At 43.8% G+C, this 12,806-nt stretch overlaps 1 protein-coding gene across 3 annotated transcripts in view; it reads left to right on the top strand.

Annotated features, from left to right (window-relative positions):
* The window catches only part of gpatch8 (G patch domain containing 8), a 50,883-nt gene that overhangs the window by 3,673 nt on the left and 34,404 nt on the right, over nucleotides 1-12,806 (top strand). For 2 of the 3 annotated variants that reach the window (XM_036524477.1, XM_036524467.1), the window contains exons 2-3: nucleotides 9,861-9,938; nucleotides 11,798-11,833. Coding sequence is in view for 1 of the 3 variants with exons in the window: in XM_036524458.1 (XP_036380351.1) it covers nucleotides 9,861-9,938 (78 nt within the window). In the remaining 2 variants the exon portion in view is untranslated. The remainder of the gene's footprint in view (nucleotides 1-9,860; nucleotides 9,939-11,797; nucleotides 11,834-12,806) is intronic. The other variant, XM_036524458.1, reaches the window with a different exon arrangement.

The following is a 12,806-nucleotide window of genomic DNA, read 5'->3' as shown; positions in this document are numbered from 1 at the left end:
TCAGTGCTCATATATCCACAGCAATCCTAGCTCTGCGTGATATTGTTTTAGGCAATCTTGGTCTTTTTTGTGATGCCACGTGACGGGTGTTTTGTGAGGCAAATCCAGTAGTCCGCTCTGTTACAAGGATCTGCTAGGACACCCGTTGGGGGTAATCTCCTGAACAATATTTAAATTTTGCAGCTTCATTTGGATGACTAGCAGTTAACAGAAAGCATTGGAAGTAAAATAACACAAGGAAGGAACTGGAACCACAGTAAAGTATGCAACCACAGCCTCTGCTTCTCTAAATGTGTGCGGTGTGTTCCACTATGCACCATTAATGGATGGATTGCTCATCTTACATAGGCTTGGTGTCTTGTTTCCATTTAAGTGATTGTAACGGTTGGGATGTGAATCCCTCTATACACAAACAGACCGACTTTTTCCTCACACAGAAGAGAATGTCCAACATGATATTTCACCCCTCCCCCACCAATGCCACTCACAGTGAGAACATAACATGGATGGGCCATCTTTGATCCTGGTCTGTCCTGTCTCTCCACTCATTCAGCCCTAGTAGGCAGTGCATTGAAATATTTATCTGTGCACACAGTTGGTAATGAAACAGTTTTCACTGTTTGATCTATCAGTTCTGCCATTGAGTAGGACACTGGAGCATGTTATAGCCAGACATGGTCATCTCCATGGACAACCTGATGGCTACCGGCTGTTTCCAGGGTGTTGGGAGTATTGGCTTCCCTCTATGAGGACAGCAGGTAGCGCTGTCTTTGGCTGCAGTTGCTGTTGTGGCAGAAAGTGATAGAATCCGCTGTGCGGGCTGAGCTCTGTGGTTCCTCACGGCCTGTGTGGCTCCCAGCCTGTAGTGGGAGAGCTGGGAAACTGTCCACCCAGCTTTCTTTGTCGGTTGCGTGCGGAAGGCAGGCCAACCAGGGTCGAACGCGCACTGCTCAAGTATTCCTTTTAACCTTGCCCTTCTTTCACAAAGACACAGATGGGGCCACAAGTAACTCAGACCAGAAGTATTAAAGTGGGAACAGGCTGCATTTTTACATTTATTTGTTTTGAATACTGTACTGTGAGGCATAGCAAGGGCGGACAGTGCTAGCATAGCCTTTTGCTGCAGTGTCCCTGGGGGGGGGAATGTTTGGCCCGAGGTTGTGGGAGATGTTATGCAGCCAGTGAAGGATACCTTTGTGTGTGTGTGTTGGGGGGGGGGGGGGGGGTGTTTGCTTGCTCACTGCGCATTTATTTTTCAGAGCTTGGTTTGAATATACTGCAGAAGCAGCCTTCTCTCTCTCTCTCTCTCTCTCTCTCTCTCTCTCTCTCTCTCTCTCTCTCTCCCTCTCTCTCTCTCCCTCTCTCCCTCTCCCTCTCTCTCCCCCCCCAATGTCTGAAAACAAATTCTGAGGAAGACATCTGAGGACACATCCAAGGACATTCACATGCTTCATAAAGGGGATTGTTTTCTCTCCATGAATTCTTGCAGTTTTAAAAGTGTAGGAGCTTAAATCCTGGTTTGGAAGACCAGCATTGCCCCTTACAGTAAAGCAGTGTAAAAGTATGCTGTACAAGTATAATCCATAACATTAGTCAGTGGTTCGCATCAATACGAAATCGGCAGTACAGCTGTATCGATGTTGCATGCGAGAATCGATCAATACCGTTTATTTTTATTCAGAGTAATGCAGCAGTTTGGATTAAACTGGAGTGCTTGTGAAAATCCTCTAACATTTAGTGTTAGTTCATTTCATACCTTTGAAATAATAGTTAGATGCTGTACATTTCTTCAAAAGAACAGAATAATTTTAAAGTTACGTTGAATCATGTTGTATCAAGACGGATCTTGTCAAAACATATTGCATTGTATTAAAATGAACTTTTTAAAATGTATTCTGATATGGTGTTGTTGCTTGGGCATTGATATTGTATAATATCATTAAGCCAGATGTTTACACCCATAGTACTATCTGACATGGAGTGTGGTACGCTATTATGCAGAGTGTTTACATTGCAGGCTCGCTGTGATGCCTTTGCGCTTGCGGTGGGCGTGTTCACTATTGAAGTGTGGGAAACATGGAGTAAGTAGCAGCCCAGAGTGGAAAAAAGAGCAGATCTAAGTTGGTTCGACTTTAGCGGTTGTTGTTGTTGTGTTAGCAGAGTCAATGTTACAGCTGAGGAGTGAATCAAGCCCGGCTTATGAGGGTTGTAAAGCTGCTGTTTCCTTAGTGGGGAGTGGGGACAATCATGCTCGGGCACGGTACAAGGCAACCGGGCCTAGTGTGAGTACGATCTTACTGAGCTGTATTAGTCTTATTGCGAATGGTTCTCAAATCGTAAATGAATTTGTTCCTTTAAATGAGAGACTGGGAGTGCTGCCTTGTGGGGTGGTGGTGGTCGCACTTGTGAGCCCAGGTTGACGCCCTTCTTGTGAGCGATACTTTTGCTATAGGGGACAGATGCTCCTGATTTGCCCCGATGGACATGACTTCCTAGTACAAGCACATCAAAAAACTGAATGGTAGGGGAAAAAAATGGAGAAACTCAGAGTATTGCTTTTCATGTACATTTGCAGCCTGGAACTGTACTCGTGTGTGCTTGCTTCTCTCAAAGAGATTGAGCGTTAAGGACGAAAAGTAAATGGGGCAACAGGAAGGTTACTGGTTACACCAGTCTCCAGTGATCGGGCTTATTGAGGGTGAAAATAAAATGGGTTAATTGTCTTGCTGTCTTCAGAAATACATCTGCTGGCTTTACTCCCCATTTGTCAACACAGAGTGTAGAATTTTACCAAGTGGAGGGACTTTTATCAGGTTACCCGTATTTGTACTCTGCTGTGCATCTGGCATTTTTACAACTGAACACCCCCAGTTTCTTTATGTGTCGATCAGTGAAATCTGTCAGCATTTCATTTTTTTATGTCACGTATTTTTATTTCAATATTTTGAGCAACCAAGTAAAATTTGAATGAAGAGATTGCTCCTGTGGTCCTTACACGGGACATTTCATAACCATGACCGGAAAGTAGGGCCAGGTACCCGTGATATACATGGTGTGCGAATCAAGAGTTACTTTTGGAGCAAGACATAGAATGTGCTGCTCAGACAAAGATGTGACATTCGACAAGGGGAAGTGCTGCAGTTTTGCAACCAATATTTATTATTCTGGTAAGTTTTGTTTCTGTTTTGAAAAGAGAGCCCCTAGCCAGCACTAAATTTTGATTCTAATGGAACTTTTTTGTTACCATAATGTGGCAGGGAAATTAAGATGGAGAGGATTATGAAAGTGATGAGGAAGAAAAAATGGCCAAAGTTTTGGTGAATATTGTGTGGCTGTATGAGACCGTATCCAAATTCTTTTTGTTTAAATTAGGTAAGGTGGCACAGATGTTGATGTTTGTAATGAGTCAGACCTCAGAGTCACTGTGGTTAGGAAACCCCAAAAGGGCGTATTTCTCAGTTCTGTGCTGTCGCCCTGTGGGCTGGCAGATGGCATGCCTGCTATCAGTTGACCCTTTTGAGAGACGTTTCAGTGGTTGAATATGTACCGTACTTATTTTGTTACTTTTGTCTCAGCTGTTTATGCTGCTGATGGGCAGCAGCAAGTCGACTGTTTGCTTATTCAGATTGTTTTCAGCTCCTGTCTGCCTCGTTCAGTTTCAGTGGTTAGCTATCAAATGTACATGTTCCTCAAAAATGTGTCACTGGATAAGTTCCTTTCTATAAAAAGGTAAAACCAGAAAAATCTTACCTGAACTTGTCAAAACTCAGTTGTAACTTCCACACTGGTGTGCAGCATAAAACTGATCAGCTTGCCGACAGTCTGAAATTTTTAGACCAGAAACCTAACTCATTTATAATTGATAATAATGTTATAATTTGAAACAAATTATGCAGCAGATTTCAGCTTTCTCGGTAACGGAATAGAGACAGGCATGGATACCTATCAGACCAGCTGTGGGTATTAGAATATAAATCCTTTCTTACCAAAACCTTTCAGTTTCATAAAGTGAATGTGGCCCTTCTTACTTGGTATTTATTTCAGTTGTCCCCCAAGCTTAGTCAGGGGTAAAGTCAGTCATTGTGGCTTACATCTGTTTCCTGTAAGATTCTCTATCATCATTGAGCTAATCAGTACATTCACCGTCTTACTCCCATTTGTACATTGAAGAACCTGCCAAGTACATTTTTGGGTCTTTGAAGCGCAAAAGCCCTCAATAGAAGCACCACTTGTCCATTCATTTGTTTCACGGCAGCAAGTCAGTGTTTGGCTGAGTGACTTCTGTCTGAGGTCATTCCTTCCTCATCTGTGGTGGAGAAAATGTTATCTTCAGAAGCGCTGGTGAACGGGCCTGCTGAGGTGTAATCGCACTGCAGCTGCATAATGCGGAAGGCTGGGTGTGGGAAAGCCCTGCCAAGGGAGACTGAGGATACAAAGCTGATCGGATTTCCATTCTGGGCACAAAACCCTCATGTGCTCAGCATTCAGAGAGCATTGCTCTGCCAGTCTCTGGAACCCAGCTCCACTGCGGGGGGAAAGGTCAGGGTGATCGACCCTCTGTGGGGATGAAACAGACCTACATGGGTCCAAGGTAAGTAACCTGCCCCTGGGGGACTGGGCCCAAAGGAAGCCCGGGCTCAGCTGCACAAGATCCAGAGGGGGGTGGAGCGCCCATTTGAGAGCTGTGTCATCAGACTCTACATTTCAATAGGAGAAATGACAGCAGTGTGAAATTGGATCCCTCAGCCCTAACAGCCTGCAATGTTTAATTAATGAAGCATGCCCAAGAACAGGCAGGTCTGTGCTCAAGGCAACCTGACCAACATTGAAAAGAGATGCTCTGGTATATAATTGATTTTGGGCTCATGCAAAGTACATGTCAAATCTAGTACAGGATGTGTTTCACAGCTTCTTCTAATCGCCAGTTAAATAGGTGCTGTTTTGAACAAACTTTATGAATGTAAAATCCCCACATTTTCATCCTAAATTGACTTCTACTGGAAAATTTCCAGATTTTTTTAAGAACAACATTTTGGTTTTGAGTGATATTCCTCAAATGTTTTCCCCCATGAAATAAGACTTGAAGGTAGTGCCTGAGTGTTGGTTCATGCAAACACCGTTTTCATCACACTTAGCTCACAGAAACAAAATTTGGTTGTTGGTGAGGATTGAAAAGTGTTTGTGTAATTGAACATATACCTTAATGGTGTGTCTCTATGATGTCTAGTTTTCCCGTCATGTGAGTACTCTACAAAGGTGCCAAAGTGAATGACTAAGTCGCAAGTGGTGAAATGAAATGGCACTGCTGACTAGCTAACTACAAAGGTAGATTTCATGCTTGTATGGTAACACTATCCAGACAACCACACTACAATTCCTCTGGGACATAGGAGCATTCATGGCACTGACCTCCCCCCAGGGAGATGTGCTGAATCCTACATCCTCTGTGTCACACCTGAATCAGGCTGCTCAGAAGGAGCTTGCTCCAGAGTTGGCTGCTTCCAAGGGTCGACCTTTACGGGTTTTGTAAGCGGCACCTTGAAGCCTTATTCCAGGGAGGAATTCCACGAGTCATCTTGCAAACAACTGAGGTTAGTTTGCAAGATGACTCGTGACTGGGTTGTAAAAAGGCAGTGGATTGACAACTGAAAACTGGTGATCTTAGTCTATGTAAAGGCTATTTAGAGATTGATCTAATTACAGGCAGACAGATGGTGGTGCAGAAAATTCAACCAGACCACCATGCCACTTGGTCTGAAAAGCAAGTCCGGAGCCATCTCTCTCAGTTCACCAAATAGGATCTTGGTCGGCTGTTGGTGTGAAGGCTTTAATCATTGAGCCAATCATGAAGCAAGAGGGTGTGAGCTTTGACCATTGTAATTTTGGCATCAAGTGTATGGGTAGTCATTTGCTGTCCAAAAGTGAAGAAAGGCAAACATGAATAATTTAGTCAAAGTAAATTTGCATGCCGTCTGCATATCTAGAATACCAACATGAGCACATGGGTTGGCTTTCATTCTTAATTACTGTATGCTGAAACTGACCTCTTTTGGAGCTAAATACAGAAAGGCCTCTAGCAGTGCATTGTCAATACGTCACTCTGCAAACAGTAGTTGCAATTTCAACAGAATGGAAGTTTGACCTAAATTCGTCTATGTACCCTGAATTGTGAAGATGGAGACAAAAACACGTCTCTGCCTTAAGGAATGTTTGTTTTATTCTCTCTGCCTTGACTCAGAGTTGATTCAGGAATGGACTCTTGGTCATGTGTGCAATGATGCCAATGATGAGGCAGTTTGCATAGGCCATCTAAATGGAGGTCATTGTTTCTTCAGTGCAGAAAAACAATGACCTTGATATGGATGTGGATGTGTCCAAATCCACTTTCTTAAAGCAGTAGATCTGTGCATGTTTGTGAAAATGTCGCTTTTTATAGCTTGCTTGGTCTTTGTGGGGTAGCTACCTCTAACGTTTCCTCCAACAGGATATTTGCTACTGCATTCAATTACAATTGGATAACTGATGTATGAATGATCATCCTATAATTAACCATATAGCCTAGCATTTCGTAATCACCATATGATTGCATAGTAGCTAAACATACTATTTATGATATATACAAACAACTAAGATAGATACTTTAACTACTAATGGTTTTTTCATTTAAGTAAAAATCCTCTTTCTTTCTGCTGTTGTCAAACTACTAAACCTTGAAATATTCTTGACACAATATGAAAACAATCTGGCATAATTATGTGCCAGGCGTACTGACTGTAAATAGAAACTCCCATCATAGAAATGACAAATAAAAACCTCACATTAGTGGCCTCTGCATCATCCTGTCTGAGATCTGAGCATAATGGCCACAGAGACGGGTTGAAGTGTTTTGAATTTACACCCCCAAACACACACACACACACACACACACACACACCCATCCCCGTTGCAAAGTGGGAGGACACAAAAACAACAACGGCAGGAAGATGAGCTCATCTGATAGCATCAGACAGAAGCTGGATAGACATCAGTCACTCCCAACAGGAAGCGCACGGCCATTAGCAGGGACAAATTGCATCTCTACAGAGAAGCATGTCTCTGTAATGGCCCATTGGTGAGCTTGAGTGGAACTGCCTCGAATGGACCACTGCTGGAGGTTGCACTGTATCAAGTAATTAGGACAAACAAACCAAACCTATTATCATCATCATTACTGTTATTATTAGTACCTGTAGGTCATTTTTGCAGATGCTTGTATACAAACATCTTGCAGCATATTGCATTTATGCATGAATGAATACAAGAAATGGACTGTTTTACATTTGAACTTTTACTTTTATTCATTTAGCAGACGCTTTTATCCAAAGCGACTTACATAGGTTACAGTTCTTTACAATGTTATCCGTTTATACAGCTGGATATTTACTGAGGCAATTGTGGGTTAAGTACCTTGCCCAAGGGTACAGCAGCAGTGTCCCAGCGGGGATCGAACCGGCAACCTTTCGGTTACGAGTCCTGCTCCTTAACCACTATACTACACTGCCGCCACAACTTTTATTAGTGCAATGCATCAATACCTAGACAAGTATACAGTAAAGGCATTGTGTAAAATGCCAAAGAAGGCACCGTAAGAAGATGAAGACTAGCCCTGTTATGTCCCAACCCTTGTGATTGCCTTTCATTGTGTCATTGCTTCCCACGAAGTCTCTGTTTATCTTGCTGAAAAAAATTCCAAAAATGGATATCCTGTTCAAATATTAATGGCCAGTGAAAATGTGTAGTAAAATTAGAATCTTTATCTTTATTAGTGCTTAAATTGGCTGGCTTTGAAGTTACAGTTTTGTGCCAGTGAATTTTTATTCAGTCAGTCGGTTGGGCTCCTTGTTAAAAGTCCATTAGCTTTTGATTGGATTGAGTCCATGTGTTTTACATGTCCTGAGTTCAATGTGTTATGACTTTTAATTACCTCCATCAGTAGCTGAGGCATCAAACGTCTCCTTCGAGCAAGATCTTAGAAGGCTGGTCACGGTTAGTATCTTCTTTGAGATACCGGAGCACAAGCTCAGAACAGTGGCATGTTATAGATCAGAATCAACAGAGGGCTCATCAGCTGTCAGCTGAGAGCTTTTGGTACAGCTGAAATGAAAACGTGTTGATACTTAGTGCATGTAATTGGGTAGGGTTGTACTACAGTGGGCTTTGTGTTGTTGTATTGTGCACTGTCCTGTGAGTTTCCTATTTGCTTCATCCTTACAAGTCAGAGCTTCAAAAAGCCTGTGAATGATAGAAGGAGCATGCAAAGGAGGAGCAACGAAGTGTCTTCAAATCCCAGAGTTGCCTCACATCAGCAGGGGATTCCCTGATGTCTGAGGATGTGTGTGCTGCCTTCAGCTTGTAGCGCTTGTATTGTAGCCTGGTATTGTTGCCTGCCCCTCTAATAGAGTGAAGTGAGGACGTTGTCACATTGCTGCCCAGTGTTTTTAATGACCCAGGAAACAGTGTGTGTGTCATGGCTGTCTTTCTGCATGTTCCCATCAGTCAGTAGTTGTGTAGTGGAAAAGAGATGTGCTTGGCGTGGTTCGTGTCTCTGTCGTTTCTGTCTCTGGTAACCGTCTCCGTGCAGTAAGGCTTGAGGCAGGAGGAAGTAAGACATGTCTCACTGCGCTGTGGGCCCTGCGGCATCTGTTGCGTGTGCTGTGTGAAAGTTCCTCTGTTGAGCAGCACCAGAAAATTAGCTATAGTTATCAAGCAAACTAAAAATAAGTGTCTAGCTGCTGTATCTAGCACTAATAACAGGTGTACATTTTTAGTAGGTGATGAATTCTGTGGTAGAGAAACCTAGTCCACTTGATGTAATGTTTAGAATAAAATACACTTTAGCAATTAATGCTTTTGTCTGCACTTGCAGGCTTCCATTTTGCCCCTTTTAAACAAGACCAGAAATCTAGATACGGCTTGGCTAGATACTAGATACTAGCCAATATCTAGATACTCTAGATATTGGCTTAGTGAAGCAACTACTATTGGTGATTGTATATGCAAGAACATCTGCAACAACAGCCAGTTAGCTCTCTGTCTGGGGTGAGTGGAGAATGGCATATTGATACCTGTCTGGCTATGAATATAGTAGCTAGCCAGCCTACATGTAATGCACTTTGATACACTAGATGCCAACTGCAAGAACAACTGATACAATGCCATTTAAACTTTGGTAGCTATGCTTATGGACCACTGTTTAGCCTAAAATGTAGTTGTTGGCTGACATCCATGTTGTCCATTCATTCATAATTCCTATTTTAAAAATCAGCTGCTCATGACAGTGTAATTGTCCTGGATGGATACTGTGTAATTGTCTTGGATGGATACTGTTCTTATAAGCAGAGCACACTATATCACAATCTCACAATAACGTTTATATGTTGTGTTATGTCTTAATATTTGTCCTTAGCTGCTTTATAACATGGGAGCTGTGTGTTGGCCAAAGATCAATGGCATGATGTATCCTCTGGGCCTCCTGTTTGGCATCACTGTTATAAAGCTCACCATGAAGCCTTCTGTCCTCCTCTCTGTCTCCATTCTCCATCCTGTAGCTGCACTGCCATTGATTCTGCGGTCTCCAGTGGCTTTTCTCAGACTCTCTAAACTCGTCATTTATACAGATGCCCATCTTAGTAACCTCTCTAAAATGTGGCGTGTCATGCAACACGGCTGGAGGTGGGTTTTCTAAATCACTGGCTAAGCCGGGCGTTCGCCAGCCTCCACCGCTTCACACTCGTTGACTCTGCTGCGTAAGACAGTACCTCATTCTGTATTTCGGCTCCATGTTTCTGCTCTGACCGTCTCTCCCTGTGTTTGCCTTGCAGGGCGGAAATCACTTTGATCAGTATGAAGAAGGCCAGCTGGAGCTGGAACAGGCCTCCCTGGACAAGCCCATAGAATCGGTAAGGCTGCGCCCGATGCCCACGCTGTAGGAGCAGGCCGGCTGGGGAAAGCGTGTGAGGATGGATGATTGTCCAGTCAGGGATAGGAGCCCACCCTCCTCTCTGAGTAACAGATATGTCCCCCCCCCCCTTTCTCAATCAGTGCTTTGACATCATAAGATTAATATCAGTAGAGCTCCTTAGACCCTTCATGTGCTTGTTTTTTTTGTTAGGTTCTTCTGTCAATATTAGACTATGCAGTGTAATTTACTACTGCAGTATTTTTTTCTTCATTTTCTTTGCTCATACATGTATCTTCTTTTTAGTTTATTGTGATTTTTTTCTTCCCCTCTCCCTTATTTTTCTGTTGATAGAGAGGATGTTTTGTGTGACTGACTGCATGGAGGTGGAGTGGATAATGTTCTGGAACAAATTCAGTTTAAATGGATGACAAAAAAACAAAACAGCATTACTAAAAACAAATGGGTCTAGTGTATAAATGACAAAAGTACGTTCTGAAAGGAGGGACGTCATTGGCATTTCGTGACGCAGTGTAGTTTCCCCTCAGATGCTCAGGCCGTGCCTCACCGCATCCAACCGGCTGTGACATAAAGTGACCCAGCCGGGTACAATGTGTGAGAACTGCGCAGTGGACATAGTGTCTAATGAAGCTTACTAAAATGCCCCGCCCTCTCCTATTAGAGCTGTTACACATAATCAGCTGTGCACAGCTACATGGCAACAAGGAGGTAGTCCAAGAAATGGGGGCTAAATAATAAATGGGGCACCACTGCTAACTTGGCACAAAGATACAGAACTTTTTATTCCCAGCTCTGTCAACCACATGACAGATTCATTCCCTGCTGGTTTTTGTGCTGGGGATGACTTTCTGGTCCCACGACTGAGACGCTCCACGACTGAGGCAGTTTGAAATTCCTCAGCCCAGTGCCCACAAGCCTTCCCTTCATCACGGTCAGGATCAAAGGGCCATCGGAGCGGTGACTTCAACTAATTGGCCTTTTAGTCCTAAACTGGTGTGGTCAGGGCCGCAGTAAAGTGAATTTGATAAAATGGCTGCCAGATGAGGCTTTTTAGTGGTAGTAGTTCAGCCCGGCTCTCAGAGTTCAGGGATGCTACTCTTCCGAACGTCCTTGAGCTGAGGCCCGAGTGGCGAGGCTGCCTGTGTAAGTAGGTTAAGCTCCATTAGCTTCCCTTACTTTTGGTGGCATCGGCTGGCTGCTGCGGGCCCTCTCCTTACACTACCCTGCCTCTCTGCACACATGCGGTGCCCCAGCTCAACTTGTCCCCTATCCCCCTGTTACCCGCTGGGTTATTATTGTCCATCCCGCGAAGCATGCACCCGTGGTGAATCTGAGCAGATGAAACGGGCTGAATCCAGCCCCTTGTGAGGAAAACAAGTTGAGAAACTTTGGTCACTTGTGGCCTCTCACTCGCTCTCTGGAAGCACTAAAGAGCAACTAAATGATGAGGGACTGCCGGCTTGTTCTGAAAAATGTGTGACAATTTAAGCTCCCTATCTTCCGCTCCGAACGCTTGTGCCCCCACATCCACTCAGCCTTTTTCTTAGACTGCATAGGTTTCAGTCCAATGCTGAAAAGCCTGTTCATAAACAGGATCATCAGCACAGTATCCACTCCAGTCAGACAGACGGTGAGAGCAAGTGAGAGAGAGAGGAGTGAATGCTGGCTTGCCTAGTTTGTGTTTGTGTGTGAGAGTGAGTAGGTGTGTGTGAATGAGTGTTCAATATTATTTATGTACCCGTGTGGGCGTGTGGGTGCTTGTATTGAGTGGGAGGGGTGATTTCCGAAATTTTCCAGTATTATACACAACTTGGGGTGTTCGACATTTCTCTCCTGCAGCAAATTGGCCCCAATTAGCTAAGCAGCTATGACCCGGTTTGTATCTGCACGCTCTGCTTTCTTACTCCTATCTCCGAGGGTCTCCTGTAATGCTTCCTCTCTTCCTCTCTCTCTCTTTCTCTCCATTTCTCTCTGTCTCTCTCTGTCTCTTCCTCTCTTGAACACAGTGATTGGGTGTACAGTACCCTCTGTCATTCTGTGTTGGCATGGTGCTTGTGCATTTTTCGCTGATGAGGCATGTAGATGATATCGCAGGCAGCTCCTCCCTCGGGCACCGCGGCAAACGGGCCTGTCTGGGCTCGGCATCACCTCTCCATCTGCCCCTCGCAAGCACCAAAGCTGGCTCATTTCACCGAGGTCTTAGGATGTGCTTTTCAAGCGCTCCATTATTAAAACCACATTTTTTTTGGAGTTGTAAATCACCTTAAAATGAAAATTCTGGTTTGAGCCCGTTTTGCCTCTGAGCTGCTCCAATCAGCATCCACTCATTGAAATAAGTCAATGTGGAACATCCGATTGAACCAACGAAGGGTTAAAATGTATATATGTATAAATATACCTGGTATATTCAAGGTTGGGTAATCTTACTTTGAGGAAGGTAGTTCAAACCCAAATTCAAGGTTAAGTGAGATACATTGCACAGAATTTACAATTGTCTTGCTGCAGTCTATTATGCATAGAAACCATTCATATTGTGTGAGACACAGGCCTTGTTTGATAAGTGACCCAACTATCCATCATTCAAAACATAAATAAGGTCATCAGTCACTGAGGATTAAATCAGCAAACCTGTCGGCTCTGCTTGGGTTTTCCAACACAGTTAAAGTCTTGCTGCAGTTCCCTCAAGAGCCTCAGGTGAAGGTCACTTAGGGGAAAAAAACAGACTAGAGTAGCAACATTTCAAATGTCACTCCTATGCCATAGGTAGAAATTGTGAGGGTTTTCTGTCAAGTGGGGGAACGGAATTTGCTGTTTTTTTCCGTTTGTCACACTGGTAACTCCAGTTGTG

Source organism: Megalops cyprinoides, chromosome 1 (genome assembly GCF_013368585.1).
Source record: "Megalops cyprinoides isolate fMegCyp1 chromosome 1, fMegCyp1.pri, whole genome shotgun sequence".
In the NCBI taxonomy this organism is placed as follows: Eukaryota; Metazoa; Chordata; class Actinopteri; order Elopiformes; family Megalopidae; genus Megalops; species Megalops cyprinoides.
Note: the sequence above shows the minus strand (reverse complement) of the source record. Positions and strands in the feature narration are given on the sequence as shown.